Below are 20,826 nucleotides of genomic sequence, written 5' to 3'. Positions count from 1 at the left end.
GTCTTTTCCATTTTGTATCTTACCCTCCTTACACTAATGGCTCCCCAAGGCATGTCCTCAAAACAAAAAACAAGAGGAAAAGCAAGCAAGCCCAAACTTGCAGCACAAATTAAGCCCCTGTGTGTGTCATGTCCACTGATATTCCATTGGCCAAAGCAAATCCTATGACCAAACCCGAAGTCAGGAGGCTGGCAGGACACGCTACATGGGAGGCCATGACTAATATGGAGAGGAAATGAACAATTGAGAAAAAAATGACCCAGTCTACTATCTGAGGTGTAATAAGAGCATGCTAAAATAAAAATAAAAGGAAAATGCTGTGCACACAGATGATCAATTCAAATTAGAACAGCCTACCTTCTTTATTTAAATTATTTTTTACTCCCCCAAACAAGCTTTTTCAGTAAGGCAAGTCTGAATTCTTAAAACCCATCAGTAGTTAAAGCTAATACTTGCAGAACTGTACTCAAATGGAAAATGACAAGTTAATGACAAAAAAAATGGCAGCAGTAACAATAAACATCTTCCTATTTTAAGGATATTTCCCCAACTTTTCAAAAATGACCTGAGGTAAATCATATTCACTCTTATATACATTCTTTATAATCAGTAATGAAAAGTTTTCCCAGTTTATTTTTTTGTCCATAGAATAACCCTGAGCAAAACTAACTTTTGCATGGGAAAAGAACTTACATACACCTGTGTTTGAGCTTGAGTAGGAAGTGAGTTTTGTATCTGAAATGCCATCCACATACTCTAGTATTTCCAAAAATGAGTTCCATGATATTCTACTACTATTACTACTGCTAAATGCTCTCTGAATGAGGTTATCAGTAGATTGAATTTAATACCTTAGAACACTGTTATTGGTTGAATTGCCCCCTCCCCAAAACAAGATATATTAGAGTTCTAGCCCTCACAGCTTCAGAATGTGACCTTATTGGGAATAAGGTCTTTATAAAGATAACCAGGTTTAAATGAGGTCATTAGAATGAATGCTAATTCAATATGACCTATAATATATCCTTATAAAAAGGGGAAATTTGGACACAGAGGAAAGATGATTTGAAGACACAGAGCAGGAAGATGGCATGTGACTCTAGTGATGCATCTACAATCCAAGAAAGTCTGAAGATTGCCAGAAAACACCAGGAGCTAGACGAAGCAAGACGGATTTTCCCCCTAGAGCTTTCTGAGAAGTCATGGCCCTACCAAGACCTCGAGTTCCAATTTTTAACATCTAAAAAAGTGAGATATTAAATTTGTGTTGTTTAAAGCCACCACTTAGTGATACTTTATTATAGCAGCTCTAGGAAACTAATACTAACTCTGTATAATGGTCACAACGTACATTAATAGAGTAAGGTTATTGAGGTGTCTTATAGTAAAGACCTTGTTCAAGTCTGTATTATGAAATATTTCCAAACTCAGTTTTCCATGTTGTCTCTTTCTACACATAACACTTATTCATACCCTTTGGAACTTACCTTCCATGAAGCACCTCTGAAAATGCCAGTATAGCCAAAGAGGTGATCATCTATAGGGAAAATTGAAATGTGAAGTTGATGAGAATAGCTCCCCCCATCAAGAATCAGATAACATTCATGAATGCAACACAAAGTCTTAAATAGGCTACATTCTTTGCCTAGCTTTGTGTTACATTGCTTTAATTTCACTGTCTGATGGATATTGACACTGCATATAATTAACAAACCTGGTTAAAACTATCACTTTCCCCATATGGTGGTCTTCAACGTGCACTATAATGGAATAAAGGTCAATACCATATATATTTCTGCCTTTTTTTACAATAAGTGCTTCAGGGAAGTTAAAAATGCTTTATGTACCTACCACATTGCCAATTCAAAACGATCCATTTCTCAGACTATAACCATGTCATTGCAAAGTGAGATGCATCCTGGAAGAACTATCTTGAAACACCGAAAGGACCCGCTCTATTTCCTTTGCCCTGGAAGAAGTCCCTGTACAAACACAGAACAAAGAGGCAGATTTCAAAAGCATCTGGAGTCATGTGAAAGTAAAAGCTTTTGAGGGGAGAATGTTGAATCCAGAATTATGGGTATCTCCCAGCCCCAGACCAAAAGAAAAGAGAGACTTTGCAAGTAAGTTTTCTGGAGAGTCAGAAGTAAATGCCTTGCCCTTCCCCTTTCCATGGGAGTTTGGGTTCACAGAGAGATGACATATTTAAATCTCCTCATATAAACTGGTCATTTCTTCAAAAGCAAATACTAGAATTTGATTCTCCATATTGGGTTGGATGATAAGCATGGGAAAAATAGTGGGGAGATGTCAGGAGTGCCAGAGAGGTGTAAGAAGACAAAGAGAGAATCAACTGTCTCAAAATAACAATGTGGCCTTGAAGGCATGCCTGAGTATCTATATGCCCACCTTGGACTCCAGACATTATCTGGGAGCAGAAGTTGATACATCCAGGAAAGAAGATATATAACTTCACAGGAAAGTAGATACATACAAACCAGATAAGAGAACTCCCATTTCCTCTGGTGACTCATGTGATTATACCAATTCAGCCTAAGATGAAAAGGGGAAGAAGATCCAAGATTGAACTTGATCACAGAGTGGATTAAATAAGACTTCCTTTGACAGAAAACAAACACAAACATACAAAAAAGAACAGAAAACCTTAAATGAATTCAATACATAATAATTAAATTTTACTTTATGACATAGCCAAGTTTTCATGAACCATTTTTTTTTCCTGCCACAGTAAAATAAAGTAGCCTAGAGCATAGAAGTCCAGCATAGACCTGATCAGCAAAAGTTGCCAGACAAAGTGTATCATCAAGTTCTGTTCCACGTCTCAGCTCTGGGGTCATGATCAAGTGACAGACATTCTCTAAATCTCAGCTTCCGACTCTTGAGAATGATCATGATAGTTTGTATCTCATAGGATTGCTATGGGGATTAAGTAAAGCCTGGCATGGGAACCAAGTAGCACGGTGCCTGGCAGGAAAGTCAGTATGTATCTGGGACACAGGTGAGCGTCCCTATCACATTCACATCAGGCGTGTGCTAAGCAAGTAAATCCTGGGCCTGCACTCATACTCAGAAACAAAACATCTCTAGGATTCGGGGCCAGATGTCCATATTTTAACAACTTCAGTGAACCTAACATGCACAAACATTTGAAAACTTGGAATAATAAACTCAATTATAATTAGCTTGGTAAAATCTACCAGTGATTTTAGGATTTGGTCATTTCAGAATGACCAAATTCCACATCCTTGTATGATCTTAATACCTGTTCATATTGTAATGACAGCCCCTTTTTACTGCATATGGGTTATGTGTGGATTTTTTTTTTTCTTAATCAGCATCATGAGAGATTTACCTATTTGTTAGACTTCTCTTAATTCTGTTTTAAATTCTACTAATTTCTGTTCTCATTCAATATGGTGAGTTGCTTCACAGTTTGGAGTTTAATTATAGGTTCTTTTTCTTTTTTCTTTTTCTTTTTAAAGATTTCATTTATTCATTTGACAGACAGAGATCACAAGTAGGCAGAGAGGCAGGCAGAGAGAGGGAGGGAGAAACAGGCTTCCCACTGAGTGGAGAGCCTTATGTGGGGCTCGATCCCAGGACCCTGAGACCATGACCTGAGCCAAAGGCAAAAACTTTAACCCACTGAGCCACCCAGGTACCCCAGTAAAATCTTAAAAAAAAAAAAAAAAGGAATAATCTAATTTGTACCATTTACTATAGATTCAAATTACCCAAAATGATTCAAGAAAAAATAGAAAATCTAAAGAGCCCTGTATCTTAATTTTAAGAAATTGAAATTATTGGGACACCTGGGTGGCTCAGTCAGTAAGCATCCAACTCTCAATTTCGACTCAGTTCATGATCTCAGGGTTGTGGGATCAAGCACTGTGTCAGGCTCCACATTAGGTGTGGAGCCTACTTAAGATTCTCTCCCTCTCTCTCTCCCAGCTCCCCTCTTCCTCTCTTAAAAAAAAAAAAAAGAAAAAGAAATTATAATTCTTATTATACAACTTTCCATAGACAAACCCTACTCCCACATAATTGCAGAGTTGAATTCTATCAAGTAGTTAAAGAAGAAACAATACCAATTGTATGCAAACTCTTTTGGAGGAGGAATTATTCTACAACTCATCTTATGAAGCCACTATAACCCAGATTTTAAAACTGGGCAACGTCAATATAAGAAAAGAAAATTACAGACAAATATCTTTCATGCATGTAAGCACAAAATCATTTTAAAAATTAGAAAAGGAATCCCAAACTATAACATGGAAAGATAATATACTGTGATCAATATTGGTATATGCCAGAAAGGCAAATATTTCCTGAAATCAATCAATATCTTCATTATATTTTCACTATATTAATTGATAGAGGGAGAAATCATGATTATCATAGTTGATCCATAAAAAGCATTTGATAAGACACAATAATCATTTATGAAAACAACTCTTAAAAGTTTAGGAATAGGAGGGGGCTTTCTCAAAATGATGAAGGACATCAGTGAAAATCATTCAGAATATATAATTTTTGATTGTTAATATATTGAATGCTTTCCTCATAGGATTGAGGATAGGACAAAGATATTCTTTCTCACCAACTCTATTCAGAATTCTACTTATTCTACTTAATTCTGATTTGTGTAATATGACTAGAAAATAAAATCATAAAAATTAGTAAAGACAGAAACTAAAATAAAGTACTTAGAAACTCCTATGAAATCTGTGAGAAAACAATCATAACTAAGTGAACTCAGTGATGTTTCAGGATAAAAGTTTCATATGCAAAAAATGTGTTTGTATTGATGTGTATGTGTAAACATTATAGAGATTCTATATGATATATATATATACACACATGCATTATATATATATACACAATATATATACACACATATATATTATATATATATTACACACACACACATACACACACATCTATATTAGGAATGAGCAATTACAAAATGAAATACAAAAGTATCACTTATAGTACCATCAAAAACAATCACACACTCAGGGATAAGACTGGCAATGTTTTATAACCATACCTCTACACTGAAAATTAAAATATTGCTGAGAGAAATTAAAAGATACTTAAATAAATGGAATGATAAACTATGCTTATGATTGCAGTATGCAATTTTGCTAAGATGTTAGCTCTCCTAAATTAACCTGTAGATTTGACACATCCCAATAAAAATCCTAGAAGTCAGACTTTTTTTTTGACTTAATGAGACAATTTCAAAATGCATTTGGAATGAAAAGGCCTAAGACTAGCCAAACTATCTTGAAAAGGCAGAAACAAGTTGGAATGGGTACCCTTTCTAATTTCAGAATTTATTATAACTGATAGCAGTCAAGACAGACAACAGTCAATAGTCTATGGAACCGAATAGAAAGAAAATGATCTATACATATGTGGATTAGTAATCTTTGACAACAACACCAAAGTCCTCTCTCACAAGCTTATTGGTAATTTCAATGAGAAAAGGAAAGTGTGTTAATAAATAGTTTTAAAGAGACTGGATATCTATAGGGGAAACAATGAACCCCAACCACTACGTCACACTACTCAAGTATCAATTTAAGGTGGGTGTGACTTTGAAATAGACCAACATTTCTTTTATAAAGCACTGTAAGCAAACTGTTAAAAAAAAGTAATTTGTACTTCATCAAAATTTAAAACTTTGCTCGTCCAGAAAGCACTATCAAAGAATTCAAAAAAGGAAATAAAAAATAAAAATGGAAAGCCACGAACGGGAAGGAAATTAGTGATGTGGTGAAGCTGGATGTTCCTAGCTCACAAGAACCTAGAACAGGCAAAAATAAGAGACAATGTTAGAAATCAGATCAGCGGTTGCTTCTGGGGTGTGGGCAACTGGAGAATGGCATAAGGGAACTTTCTGGGGAGCAGAAAAGTTGTGTATCTTAATGTCCTTTTGTCAAGACTGAAAGAACATTATAATCAACACATGAACATTTTGTTATGTTTCAGTATAGTTCAGTATACCAGTTAAGGTAAAAAATAAAATGTTAAGACTGCTGTGAAAAGTGTAGACTATTAAGTTTCTTTCAATAACATAGAACTTACTAAAAAAATTAAAGAAAACTATTTTCCACTCTCTAGACTTACATAAATATTTTAAACAAAATTAATAAAAATCTGAGATGAAGTCTTTCTAATAAACATGGTAGGAGCAATTTCTAGTATATAGAGTTCTCACAGTCAATTCAAGTAACAGTAAACTCCGTTTTAAAAAAAATCTGGCAAAGGACATTTATATAAATGAATATATAAAATAGATATTTTAATTGGAATATATATGGGTAAGGAACTTACCCACTATTAAAGTCCTGCCAATTCATTGAAGAAATGCAGGGATTCCAATTCACAGTGACCATGAACAGATGGCATCTGGCAACTGAATTTACTATTGCCACAGTATAATAATATAAATTTTGACAAATTTCCGTACCATGGTAGAAATGAATTCCTGAAGGCTTCCACACATTTTGATGAGTATAAATCATGCTTTGTTTCACTGCTGGTATAACTGCATTAAACAGATATCAGGATGTCTACATGTGCAAATGTCTGCTTCCTCATGTGCCCCCATTTCTAAAGCTGCTGAAATTGAAGGCTGACCCCTGCAATATCCTAATATTAGGGAAATTCAGAGATAAGAATATAAAGTTCAGAATGATCTTGAAACACCTCATAAATTTTCTTAGTAATACTCATTCTGTTTAATTCTTTAGTACTTCATATAACTTAAGAACAAGGCAGTTGTATTGAAAAATGGGGTGAACCTAGAATCCAAACTGAGATAAATCCTCAGTAATAAATTCCATACTCCACAGCAAATACCAGATTCCTGTGGATTTATTCATTACTGCTTAATTTTAGACCAATGGCTATGATCCTGGGACTAAATAATATTTAGTGAACTATGTAGTAATTCAGTGTTAAAATTAAAATTTTATGTTTTGAATTGATATGCAATAACTTTTTAAAAAGAGCAGAGAATGGGACTTTCTTGCTCTCTCAAAAATGTACGGCAGCCCCAGAGCAGGGGATGATGGGTTAAAAGCATCATGAAATTCTAAAGATCAGGCTGGACAATTCATTGAAGAAGTCTTTGAAGGTCTTTCATAGGAGAAGGGCAGCAAGGAGGGACACATGCCCTCACAAGCACGATGAGAGAAGAGAGGCGAGACTCAAAGAGTTTGGAGTGTCTGCCACTTGGGAGAAGGACCCCTCATCCTGCCCCTGCTGATGGAGCGTGCCCAGGCTGGCAGACCACAGCAGTGCGTGAGAGAGTTCAGGGGACAGCTTGAGTTTGGAGGGGCCGTGGTTTCTGTTTCCACGGTGATAAATCGGAGGGCAGGATGCAAGATACAGGCTACAGCGAACTACTCATGACAGACAGCTAAAAAGATCAAGATCACCAACGAGACGAGATACATTTCCACATTTGACGAGACAACCAAGTTTAGAGCTTTTAATGAACCAGCTGCGGTAATAAATTTCAATTTAAACATGTTTTCCATAAATAGTAACTTTCCTGATTACATGACACTTAGGGGAAAGGGGAGTTGAATTCTCTTGCCGTAAGAAAAATCTCACTTAAATGTTTAAAGTTATTTTGTAAATCAATAAATAAATGAAGTTCTTTTGAACAGTAAGTTGTATATACAGTGAGTTTTACTTTATGGAATTACTGGTTGATAGAAACCACTAAGTGAAATGCAAATTATAAATAAACTAGCCAACTATTGATAGCTATTACTAATCATTACAAAACCAAACTTGATATATGTAATTATTTTATATGTATATTATATGTAATTATTAATTTTATTTAAGTTATTTAATTTAATAATACCTACAGATTTTCATTAATGAACTTCAACAATGGTTTAGGCTTGTACTTTCTGAAAGAGTCCGGAATCGAAATTCAGAACATGAGGGAGGTCGCCCATGCGACCTATTTTAATGGGCCTTCTCTTTTTGAGCTACACTTGGATTTTTAAAATTTATTTATTTATTTATATTATTACATTCAGTTAACCACTGTACAGTACATCATTAGGTTTTGATGTAGTATTCAGTAATACAGTGGATTTTAAAAGGGAGAGAAAGAAAAAGTGTAGGAGCTCACACCTGCTTACCTGAAGTTAACTTCCCTGAAGTTAAACTACTATTTAATTTATAACCTCTCCCCATGGAACACCTGATGGGTTTTAATATTTATGGATCTCTGGGTTTCCAAATATTTAGACATAATCCTTAGTTCCTTGTTCCTTTTTTTTTTTTTAAACCAGCCTTCAAGTCCATAACTTCTGAACCAGCTGGAGAAATAGAATGCGTAGAGGGAGCATGAGTATTCCGCAATCAGCTGGCGATTAAAACTGACCAGAAGCCTTCTTTGAAAAAAAGGAATGAATAAGCATCCAGTCCACATTTCTCAAATTTATCCTAAGTAACTAAGATACAAAAGATGCATTTTGTGTTCACGTAGTCACGATGCACTGAATGTTCACTATGTGCTAGATACACAAAATTATTTCATACATGAATTCCAAAAGCCTGTATTTTTAAAAAGACTCTAATTAATTATAAGGGATCAAATGCATTTGTCTCTAGTATGACTTTTTCTTTAAAACCAGTTTTCCATCTGCACTGGTAGAAGATGGAAGTTATTAAGAAACAGGCTGAAGAGCTCACCATCCAATGTGTTCTGCTTATTGATTTCTACTCACTCGATAATGTTTTGTTTCATGTTAGAAACCACATCTCTGATCCTCCCTGCAACCCCTCCGTGTTCCACTTGTCTCCACCTGTCAGGCTCCAGCCAATAGCTATATTTGGATTGTTCCTACCCCAAACCAGATCTATTTAAAACCTCATTGGCTGAGAAAGGAAGGTTTGGTCCTTCTCGGGGCTGATGACCCATTCAATCTCTACACATCACCGGGGTCTCACTCTGTCTTTTCCAAGACATTTCTTCTGAGGGTAGCCACCCTGTCTTGCCAGACTTTGTACAGCTCAATTTGACCAAACTCTGTTTTGTGGTCGCCTTGAAACTGTTCTTGTGGTTGCCACCTTATCTCTGGCCCCGAGTCTTCTGCATGGTCTATTCCTTTGGACCTCCTCATCTAACCATAGAGTAGAAGTAGCCTTACAAACACAGCTGCAGAGTCCATAATAGTAAGCGTCTTTGCTGGACATGACAATTAATTTTGCAAATATTTCACCTTGCTTTTGTTTTTAGCCACTTAAAGGTATACTTTTGTGAGTACTTTATAGTTTTCTGAGTACAGACTCTTTGCCTCTTTGGTTAGGTTTATTCCTAGGTATCTTATGGTTTTGGGTGCATATAATAAATATTTTTAAGGTTTTATTTTTTAAGAGACAGAGAGCACAAGCAAAGAGAAGAGAAGGGGCAGAGGGAGACGGACAAGCAGACTCCCACTGAGTGTGGACCCTAACATGGAACTCAGTCCCAGGACCCCAAGAACATGACCTAAGCTGAAGTCAGAAGCTTAACTGACTGAACCATCCAGTGCCCCTTAGTATCATTATTTAAACAGCTAGTTTCTGGGCTTGCTTTGGCAGTGTGTGTACGAAATAACATTCCTTTATTTGAGAAAAGATTAAGGGACAGTTTTGAATTAAATGTGCTGGTTTGTTCTACTATTTTCTTATTTAAAAGCCTACCTTTGTTTTTTACTGCTGAGAGAGTTAATGTGCATCAAAGTTACCTGGAGTTCTTGTTTAAGCACAGATTCCTGGGTAGTCTTCCACCTTTATTGTTTCTGATCCAGTAGGTCTGGCTGGGGCTGGACAATTCACATTCTACTTGTTCCCAGAGGTTGTTGATGCTACCTCACTGGGGACCACACTTTGAGAAGTGCTGGTTTGCAAAGCTCCTTTTAGAGTATTGCCAAGGAATTAGTGGCATTAGAGGAACTATGAGGGATGCTTTTGAAAGTGATGCAATCTTCTAGTAGAACAAACTAGAACATTTAATTCAATAAGAGATGATTAGACAGTAGTTAAAACACCTGCTTCATACAAGTATTTTACAAAGTTAAACATTTTAAAAAGTCATTTTGGGACAGCAATTTTTGGCTATTCCATATTGAAATGGTCTTTCCAGTGGAAGCCATAATAAATTTTAAAGAAGCAACATATTATTAAGGACATAAAATACTTTACTCACAGCAAATGCAGAAACATTTTTTTCCATGACAGTGAAATCAAAGAATAATTTACTTGATACCTTGAGCTGCCTTCATCCTCTGCTGGATTAAATTTGTCTACTTTTTAATTGACTCTCAAATCCTTGGAAATTAGCCATTAGGATAAGATGGCTTTTAAAAACTTAAAAATTGAAAATAAAATTTCTTAGCATAATTCCTTTTGTAGGAGGATAGAAACAGTATCAAAAGGAAGGTTGGAACATTCCAAACCATAGCAAGAAGGGGATAATGTGAGTTACTAGGTAAGACTAGGAAAGCAGAAGGTAGCAAGAAGGATTGGAAGATAATATTTCACCTGCTTCACATAGCCTACAGCTGGCCCTTGGAAGGACTCCCTCAGAGCAAGATCCAATTTCTTTGTATTTGTAAATGCACTTCACTGATTTTGACATTGAGAACCCTACATCATATGAATCTTATTAAATCCAATTCATTCTTTTTCTGTTTTTTAGTTCTGTTTCCCCAGTGTCCATGGTGATGATTGTACTCTTTCTCTGTTTACTTTTTCTAGGTTTTATCTGCTAACATTAGAGCACACAGACATTTCAGTGAAAAAGCAATGGTTCTTTTGAGTCCTCTGTAATAGCCCCTAGGTTATGGGTAATATACCATGTGTCATCCATCTGGAGGACAGGGTCTTCGATGTCAGGGTTATTTTTTTTTTTTTTGCATGTTCTTCCCCCACCCCAATATGAAACTGTGGATGTGAATATCAAGAGTCAGTGTGGCCTTAACCAACACTAAAAGGGCTACTGATGTTTATTTCAATATTTTAGAGGAATTGTTATTTCCTGACATTTTGGCAATGATCTTTGGTTGCTATCTTCAGACTCTAACTGATGGAGAGGAAGGAATTTAAAGGAATGTTTTAGGTTCCACTTGTATAACAAATGTTTTACCTGTGCACAACAGATGCCACTGACATATGTTTGCTTTCAAATATAAAAGCTGCAAAAGGGTCTTGACCAAAAGGGTCTGGACCAAAGAAAAGAAGATTTCTAATCAGGCATTATCTGTAGGCGTGAGTCACTCTGTTGGGTCCAACTTTCATTCACACTCTTATATGAGATCAGGCCCCTTTGGCTACCTGCAATACCATTAGAGTGGGAATTGTGGTGGCAATATGAGTGAAGTCTTTAATGCAAAATATTGAGATTTTACTTGACTGAATACAAGAATTTTAAGATTTATAGAATATATATATATATATATATATATACTTTTTATTGCAGATAATTAATGGGGCAGTGATCTTTCTTCATTTCTTCAGCTATATAACTTATCTTGCTTTCCTTTCTGTAGGAAATGAATGTGCAATCCATATACATATTATTTTTATGGGTCAATGATCTAAGTAAAAAATTGAATCACTAGATTATTTTGGTCAAAAATATCTAGACACTTGAATATAAATATTGTCTCTATGGTTACTGTATTTCAAGCTATTGTGCTTAGATTCAATTTAACCCATTTAGAATCTGAATTTTTTTTGCATCATCAAAGCATTACTCTGCAAATTACCTGCCACAGAAAAGATTCTTTCTATTATACAGACAATTCCAGCTTAATACCAGCAAACATTCAGTGTTTAAGATCGTGGCATTATGATGGATGATGGCACATTCCTAAACATTCCAATCCTTTTTCAACTGCAGCTGCACCATTATGCCTCTCAAAATCATTAATTCAACAGCACTGCATTTCAAACATGATTCACAATTAAATTCAAACTCACAAAGATGTATCTGCCAGCAATTCTTAAACTTTTGGTTATTGTGACTTTATTTTTTTAAATAATTGCCGAATTCTTGTAGTGCATATTTTCATGGGGTATATTTATTTCATTCATATAGTTAACCAATATTTATTAATTATTTACTATAAACCATGAATACAGTGCTAGGAATTAAAAATATTCTATAGGACACTTTATAGGTCGTACCAAGTTCTTGGCTTCCTGGAAATTATGAACTAAACTTACTGTTTATAAAGTGCATCTAAGCCATTTAAATGGAAATCAAGGGCTGCAAAATTTTGCAGTAGACTTTGAGATACACAAAAAATTATAAAGCATGGTTTAGAATCATTGTCTAATAATCGGAATTTTAGCTTTAGAATCTCCAAGAATGAAAATGGCTATCTATGTATTTTTATTTTGCTTACTTAAGAGTATCTGAAGCCCACGGAAAGAAATAATGAATACTAGCGATTATCAAATGCTGAATTTGACTGTCGACACAGTGTATTTTGAGAGTCAGTCTAAGTGTACATTAAATACTTCACAACACAAGGGTAACATTGAGTAAATTCCTGCTTAAATTAAATAAGACATTTCTTTCAGAAGTTAGGTATATGATATGCATTTAAAATTGTGTGAAGAAGCAGACTGTAAACATTATTTGGGCAGAGACCTCACTTAGCTTTTTCCCTTATGTTTCCATTGTACAGTTTAACCATTTCCTCCTCCTCATAGAAAATACATGCAACACAAAATGTAGAGGAGTGAGTGAATGAACTAATGAGTAAGAACATTTTAGTTAGCTCATTTTCTTAGAGTAGTGTTTTGCATTGCGTATCAGTATTCCCAAGGGACTGGGTAATGCTTTCTAAAGGCTGTAGGTAGGTATATAAATTAAGACAGTGCTACCATCAAGAGTCAAATCTCTTTCCACTTAATTTGCTCCATTCCTTTTTTCTTTGCAGAGAGATTCAATGTGTATCTTATGCCTACGCCAAATCTGGATATTTATGGTGAATGCACAATGCAGATCACTCATGAGAATATCTATCTCTGGGATATCCACAATGCCAAGGTCAAACTGGTGATGTGGCCCCTCAGCTCCCTGAGGAGATATGGACGGGACTCAACGTGGTTTACCTTTGAGTCAGGAAGGTAAGCTCCAAGTGACACAGCCAACCGCAGGAGGCGGGTGACAAAGAGACACCTAAAGGACAGCTTCTGTCCACTAGTGCCCAAGGAGGACCACTGTTTTTGGAAAGGGTAGAAATCACCAAATACATAATTTCTTCATATTTTTGTTGATAATATGAATAAAATGTATCAATTTTATGACAGTTTAATTATCCTATTCAAAACAGTTCAGTCTTTTACACTGACCTCACACTAAATGCAGAATAATTTTAATCTTACAATAAATTTTATGATATTATTACAATACTATATTTTTGGTCTATCCTATAATATTTCAGTGCAGTAGGATTCCTGTGAAATTCAACATGTCCTTACTAGCATTACTTTTGTGAGTTTTTAATGAGCAAAAAATTTAAAAGGAGTTTTATATTAAATTGTTGATATATTACTTTTCAGGTTGCAGGTATGTGAGTTCAGTATCCATTTATGCAGATTTCTATGTTAATAACATTAATTAAGTGTAAATGTTAACTCAGAGTGACTGAAGCAATGTTGGCAAATCTATAATATATGAAATGCACAACGCAGATTTTAAATAGAGTATGTCAAAGCAAATACATTGGTTTCTTGGTCATAGCATACAGTTGGAATCCATAAATGTCTTAAATGAATGCTTGTTTCATAATCATTATTTACAGACTCAAGTTTAGACATGAGCTTCAGGCAGAAAAATGAATGTCTTTGTGCAGTGACCTTGTGATGTTGTTGTCACTCATATCCAAGACAAGACCTACTTAGATTCGGGGATTCTATGTAAGAGATGTTTAATATATCAGTCTTCCCACTGGGAACATGATTTATTCATTCTGAAAATGAATCTGTGGCATCATAAGACAAGTATAGTGAAGTTTTGTTGTACTCGATATAGCCATTTTAATTTCATAACTTTGTTCTTACAAAACCATTAAATACTTATTCAAGGTCAGGTTCTAATAATATCCATCTAGGTTAGGCCAAGGCCATATGTCTTTTAAAATTTTAAGTAGAGGGAAAAAACCTGAGCTGAACTGAAGTAATTTTACCAGTCTGGACCCTTTTGCCTAGGTAATATTAAACAATCTCCCACGCTGATTTCTCTGAGAGCCTTCAATTCTGTGTTGTAGTGGCCATGAGTTCACTCAACTGTCTATTTTCAGTCTGCCTAGATCCTGACAATAATAATAGTAATCATAGTCTAGATAAATACTAGGAAATAAAAATTTTCTCAAGAAAATGAGTATTTTTAGGCATATATACTATTTTTTAAATTATATGGTTATAAAAAAGGGATTAAAACTTATTTGCTGAAAATAAAAAATAAATTTAAAAAATTTATTTGCTGACGTAAGGTTTATGATACACTTTTTTTTTTTTATTACTATCCACAAAAGTTAGTATATTTTTGAAAAAAGGGATGGTTTATTTTCATTAGGTAATAACATTACATCCAGAATTCCCTTTTTTGGATTTTTCTCCTAGGTATTCCTCTTTGTCTATTTTTTAAATATTCACTATTGACATAGAATTGATATACAATAATTTGACAATTCTGTGCATGACTCAGTGCTCCCCATGATAAATGTGTCAGCATTTAGCATTATACAATGGTACTACAATATTATTGACTATATTCCCTGAGCTTGTACTTTTCGCTTCCATGACTCACGTATTTTATTTTATAACTGGAAGTTTGTACTTGTTAATTCCCTTCACCTATTTCTCCAATTACCCTACTACCTCCTTTCTGGCAGCCACCAGTTTGTTCTCTGTATTTATGCATCTGCTTAGGTTTTTTGTTTGTTCATTTGTTTGTTTGTTTGTTTTTATATTCCATATATAAGGGAAGTCATATGGTATTTGTCTTTCTCTGTCTGACTTATTTCACTTAGTGTAATGCCCTCTAGGTCCATCCATCTTGCTGCAGATGGTAAGATTTCATTCTTTTTTATGGCTGAGTAATATTGCAGTGGTGTGTGTGTGTGTGTGTGTGTGTGTGTGTGTGTGTGTGTGTTTGTGTGTGTGTGGACATACACACCACGTTTTCTTTTTCTACTCATCTATCATCTGTGAATGGACCTTTGGGTTGCTTCTACATCTTGGTTATTATAAGTAGTGGTGTTTTAAATATAAGAGTGCATGTATCTTTTTGACTTAGTGTTTTTATTTTCTTTGGATTAATACCCAGTGGTGGCATTATTGGATCATATGTCATTTCCATTTTTAAATTTTTGAGGAACCTCCAAATGTTACATGTCTATTCCCTCATTTCAGAAGGCACCTACTCAGGATTTTAAATAATGAGTAAAGTTTTTTCTTTTCCTTTTCTGGTGGTTATGTAGAATTTTCGCTCCATTTGTACCTGTCACCAGTTTTTCCCAATTTCTTGCTTCTCCAAATTCTTTAAGGGGAACATATTAGCTCTCCACAGGTGATTAAATTGATATTCTCGACAAAAATATCAAACCAGCTGATAGGCAGCTTGTCTTATCTGACAGTCAATATTCATTGGTCTTCTATGATCTTTGTAATTTTTAAATAATTTTAAGATACATTAAAAATAAAATATCTCAGAGTAGGTAAGTCCTGTAATCCTCAAGGTTTTTTCTGTTTTATTTTTGTTTTGGTATTTGTTTAGTTTTATTGGTTTAGGAGAGAGCTCTTTTCTACATTTTTTTGTTTGTCAGGATAACTTCTTAAAAAATAAACAATAATATCTAAAAATCATCTTGACATACACACACTCCTACCTGCCCTGGGAATGAGAGAATGAGATTTAGGTCATAGCTCTGTCACTTGTTAATAATTTAGCATGGGCCATTTGACCCTTCTGTCTTCTAGTTTTCTTCTTTGTATTAGAAGAATACTTCTTATTAATACTTACTTACTACTTCCTATATAAATTTAGAGAGTTTGAGTTTGTGACTATAAAGCAGCAGACGGCACAGACTGTCTCTAATGGACATTTAGGAAATCGCGATGATGTGCTCTTCCTCAGAAATGATGTAATCCGTGTTATTTCCACTTGCTGAAGGAAGCTTCTCCCTACCTGTAAAGAGCTCTATTCTTAGAGAATTCTGTGAAGGTATATTCTTAGCCAAACACTGGAAATCTGAGGAGAGATAAGTCACGCAAAAAGCTTAGGAGAAGCCAGCATTCAAATGCTGGAACGATCATTAGAAACTTGGCATCTAAGACTAAAAATCAGTGTTACCTGTCGTGAGTCAGGAATTTGAGAAGAAAATGGGACTGGTGCAGCAAAACTGAAGTACAAATAAGGGGAAAATACTGAATGGCTGTCTTTATGCTAACTGGTGCTTGGAGCATAATTTTATGGGTTCCTAGGTGCCTATTTCCTTGGAGAGTCAGCAGATATACAGGAACTCTCTAATTTACCATGTGTAATACTTTGGAATAAGTTACATTCCAACAGTATTGCCTGTGGGAAAACCATAGTGTAGAGCAATGAAAATTAAACTCCCTTACCCTTAAGTAGATTAGGGAGAAATCTAAAAGAATCTCGACAAAAAGCTACTAGAACTAAGAAGTGAATTTAGTGAGGTTACAGAATATAAGGTCAGTATAAAAAAAAATCAATTTTATTTTATATACAAGTAGTGCATAAATGTTTTGAATAACTCTAATAATGTCTTAGAAATATGAAATATATATAGGTTGCTTTAACAAAATGTGTGTGAGAACTTTACATTGAAAAACCACAAATATGCCTGAGAAATTAAAGAAAACCAAAATAAATGGAGATATATGCCACATCTGTGAATTGGAAGATACTATATTCATAAGATAATAATTCTCTCCAATTCAATGTATAGATTCATTGTAATCTCAATAACAATCCCAAATGACTTGTCTAAATTAAATGACAAGTTGATTCTAAAATAAAATGGCAAAAGACCTAGCATAAGCTAAAACAATTTAGAAAAAATATATCTGATGGATTTCTACTGCCAAATTTTAATACTTGTTTTAAAGCTACAGTAATCAAGACAGTGTGATATTGACATAAGGGTAGACCTAACTATCACTGGAAAAGAATGAAAAGTTCAAAATAGACACCACATATATGGCCAATTTATTTATTTTTTAATATGCTGTGGTATTTCAATATGAAAAAAAAAATAAATGGTGCTGGAATGATTGGATACCCATTCAGGAGGAAAACCAATAGCTCTTTACCTCACTGCCATGGACTGAATTGTGTCCACCTCCTCCCCCTGCAATATTCATATGAAGTCATAATCCAAGTGTGATGGTATGTGGAGATGGGACCTTGGAGCCTTCAGAAGACGGTTCAGTCTAAACAAGATCATGATCATACGGCCGTCATGGTAGGATTAACGTCCTTGTAAGAAGAGATACCAGAAGGCTTGTTTTCTCTCTCCTGCCCTGTGAGGACATAGGAAGAAGACAGCCATCGACAAGCCAACAACGAGTCTTCAACAGAAACTGACCATGCTGGCTCCTTCATCTTGGGCTTCCAGCCTCCAGAACTAGGAGAAAATAAATCCCTGTCCTTTAAGCCCCTCTGTCTGCAGTATTTTGCTATGGCAACTCCAGCTAATACACTCTGCCATACTCCCCTTTAAAAAACTCCAAATGGATATAGACTTAAATGTAAAAGCTAAAATTATAAAATTTATAGAAGAAAATAGAGGAAAATATTTCTAACCTTGAAATAGGCAGATAGTACTTAAATACTAAACCAAAAGCACAATCCAAAGAAAAAATATTGATAATTTGGGCTTCATCAAAATTTAACATCTGTTCATCAAAAGACATCCTATAGAAAATGAAGGGAAAAAAATTAAAACGCAAGCAACAGACAGGAAAGAGGATTCACAAATCCTGTATCTGACAAAGCATTTTTATTTGTAATCCTTGAAGAATTCTTACAGCCCAAAATAGGAAGACAAATAAACCATTAATAAAATAGGCAAAAAAAAATTGGACAGGTTATAAAAGAAGATATGCTGATTGACAGTAAAAACAAGAAAAGATGTTTATTATTATCTTTACTCATGAGGAAATATAGATTAAAACTACAAAAGATACCAGTTTATTCTTTCCCCTACCAAAAGACAAAATAAAACAAAACCCTGACCCTGTTGAATGGAGAAGGAAGAACTCTTACTCTATCTCATTGTTAATGTGAATGGGAAAAAGAACACCCCTTCAAGTAATAGTTTGCTTTTGTGTGTGTGCCATGCAACAGAGCAATTTACTCCTAGATATTTACCCACCAACTGCCCCAAAGCAACATATAAATACTTGTGTTGAGAGAGTCAAAGCAGTTTTATTCATAAGAGTTAAAAACTGGAATCTAAATATGGCCATCAATACATGAATGGGAAGACAAATTATAATGTAGTTTTATATAAAGGAGTGCTACCAATCCGTGACTCGTAACATAGATGAATCTCCAAATCGTTATTCTAAAAAAAATGCCTGTGATTTCATTTCCAGAAAATCCTACAAGAGGCAAAACTTAATTTGTAGTGACAGAAAGCAAATCAGTGGTTGCCTGGAGTTGAAGCTGGGGTTGAGAAGGAATGGATTGCAAAGGGTACTAATCGCAGTGGGGAGTGATGAAAATGGCCTGTATTCTCACGTTCATCAAAAAACATGAAACTGTTCACTAAATATTGGTATTATTGTATGCAAATTATACTCCAATGTTTTTGACGTGAAAAAATTGTGGGGAAGAAAATAGAACACTACAGGTCTGACATTATATTCTTTCATACTGTTTGGATATTTGGCAATGAGCATTGCCACTTTTATAATAAAACACTTCCCCTAGAAGTAATGGGATCAAGGAAGGAAAGAGAGCCTCAAGAATTGTCTGGACTGGGCGTCCTGAAGCTGAGAGATAGAACTAGGCTTTTATTCCTAGAGATGTACTACAAAGTCACAAATCTGCTTTTGTAACCTGGTCGGGTGTTAAACTTCCCACATCCTCTGTGTAAATCTCCATTTTTTGCCCTTAGTATTGAGAATTATTTTTTAGATACCTTTATTGTCCAGATAAAAAGTTAATACAAGTTTTTAAAGGAGATGTTGGGGGAAAAAAGCTTAAAATCACTCATAATTTCTCCATCTTAAGATAACTGCTTTTAATATTTGATGTACTTCATTCCAGTGTATTTCAAAGTCAACGCAAATGAAGATATTTATTCTTTATTTTTTCACTTAATATATATTATATTATATCATATATATAATATAAATATTAGAATATATTTCACTTAATATATTAATATTATATTTTCACTTAATATATTAATATATATTTCAAATAAAGATATTTATCCTTTATTTTTTACTTAATATTATATTGAAGTAGTCTCTGAGTCCTTTAAAATCAAGATCCAAATGGCTATATGGCATCTGAACATATGGCTATGCCATCATTAATTTAACATTAAGAAGTTTCCAAAATAAACTATTATAAATAAAGCCACCCTGACCATCTGTGAAAAGTTGTGCAAATCTCTGATTATTTCCTTAGCAAAGTCTTTTTAAAGGCTTACTGGGTCAAAGAATGTGAATGTTTTCAAGGTTCTTCACAATATAGCAACTTGCTTTCAAGAAAATGGTATCAATTCATACATCCTCTAATGGTACAAAGAGAGTGCTGTTTGTGACCCTATAACCACAAGCATTAAAATGATGATTTAGGATATTTCTATTTTGATCAACGACTTTGAGAGCTTTCTCTCTCTCTCTCTTTTTATTTTTTTTTCCTTTTATTTTCTTCTTTTGTTTGTGTCTTTATCTTTATGATTGGAGGTCTGGCCTTGTGTATATTGTTCATTTGCATTTTTCCTTCTCTAAATTTAGATGTCCTTTGCCCTTTAATAATTGGACTATCAGCCGCTATTCTATGCAACTATTTTGTAAATTCCAGACAGTCCCACTCTTGTTAAAGAGAGTCAAAATCAGAAGGTTTGCCCATGCTTGATCGAGAGAAATAAAAGCAAGACGTTGTGTTCCCTGGGTCAGGACTAGGGGTTAGGGAGAGAGGGGAGGGCATGGGTGATGAAGACAATTTAAAGGGCAGATTGGCAAATCATCCTAGCAAACCCTGAAGATCTGCATTTTCTGGGTTTTATTTTATTAGCTTTTTGCAGAAATCATATTATTTATAATATGGCAGTTTTAGCCATTTATTGATACTACTGCATGTACTGGAACGCAATAAATTAGATATGCCAAAATACTTTTTTTCACCGACAGGCTTTTTTTAAATGCATTGTTAAATTCCACTGTACCAACAAAATGTAAAAATAAATAGTAAAAGAAGATCCAGATTATTCTTTCCGGAGAGAAATACCTCACACATCCTCATAATTATAATCGTATGCCATACGCTTCAGGAAGCACATGGCAGATACGAGAACAGAATGAGAACAAGGACCAGGAAGATTTCAGTGGGGATTGTCCCTGGAGAAGCATGGTGTTTGGGAGATGAATTCATAGTCTCACACCAGCTTAGAGCGGTGATGATTTAAGTTTGCATTTTAAGACTAAAAAAAAAAAAAAACCAATTTGCTATGCAGCTTATTTTTTTGGCAAAAAATCAGAAAAGATATCCAGACCTGCAGAGGA

General features: G+C 34.7%; 1 protein-coding gene across 1 annotated transcript in view; it reads left to right on the top strand.

The window, feature by feature from the left end:
• The window catches only part of DOK6 (docking protein 6), a 386,183-nt gene that overhangs the window by 219,584 nt on the left and 145,773 nt on the right, over positions 1–20,826 (top strand). Inside the window, exon 5 of the mRNA XM_059139419.1 lies at positions 12,993–13,182. Coding sequence (XP_058995402.1) covers positions 12,993–13,182 — 190 coding nt within the window. The remainder of the gene's footprint in view (positions 1–12,992; positions 13,183–20,826) is intronic.

Source organism: Mustela lutreola, chromosome 11, assembly GCF_030435805.1.
Source record: "Mustela lutreola isolate mMusLut2 chromosome 11, mMusLut2.pri, whole genome shotgun sequence".
In the NCBI taxonomy this organism is placed as follows: Eukaryota; Metazoa; Chordata; class Mammalia; order Carnivora; family Mustelidae; genus Mustela; species Mustela lutreola.
The sequence above is the reverse complement of the archived record's forward strand: the minus strand, read 5'-3'. Positions and strand labels throughout refer to the sequence as shown.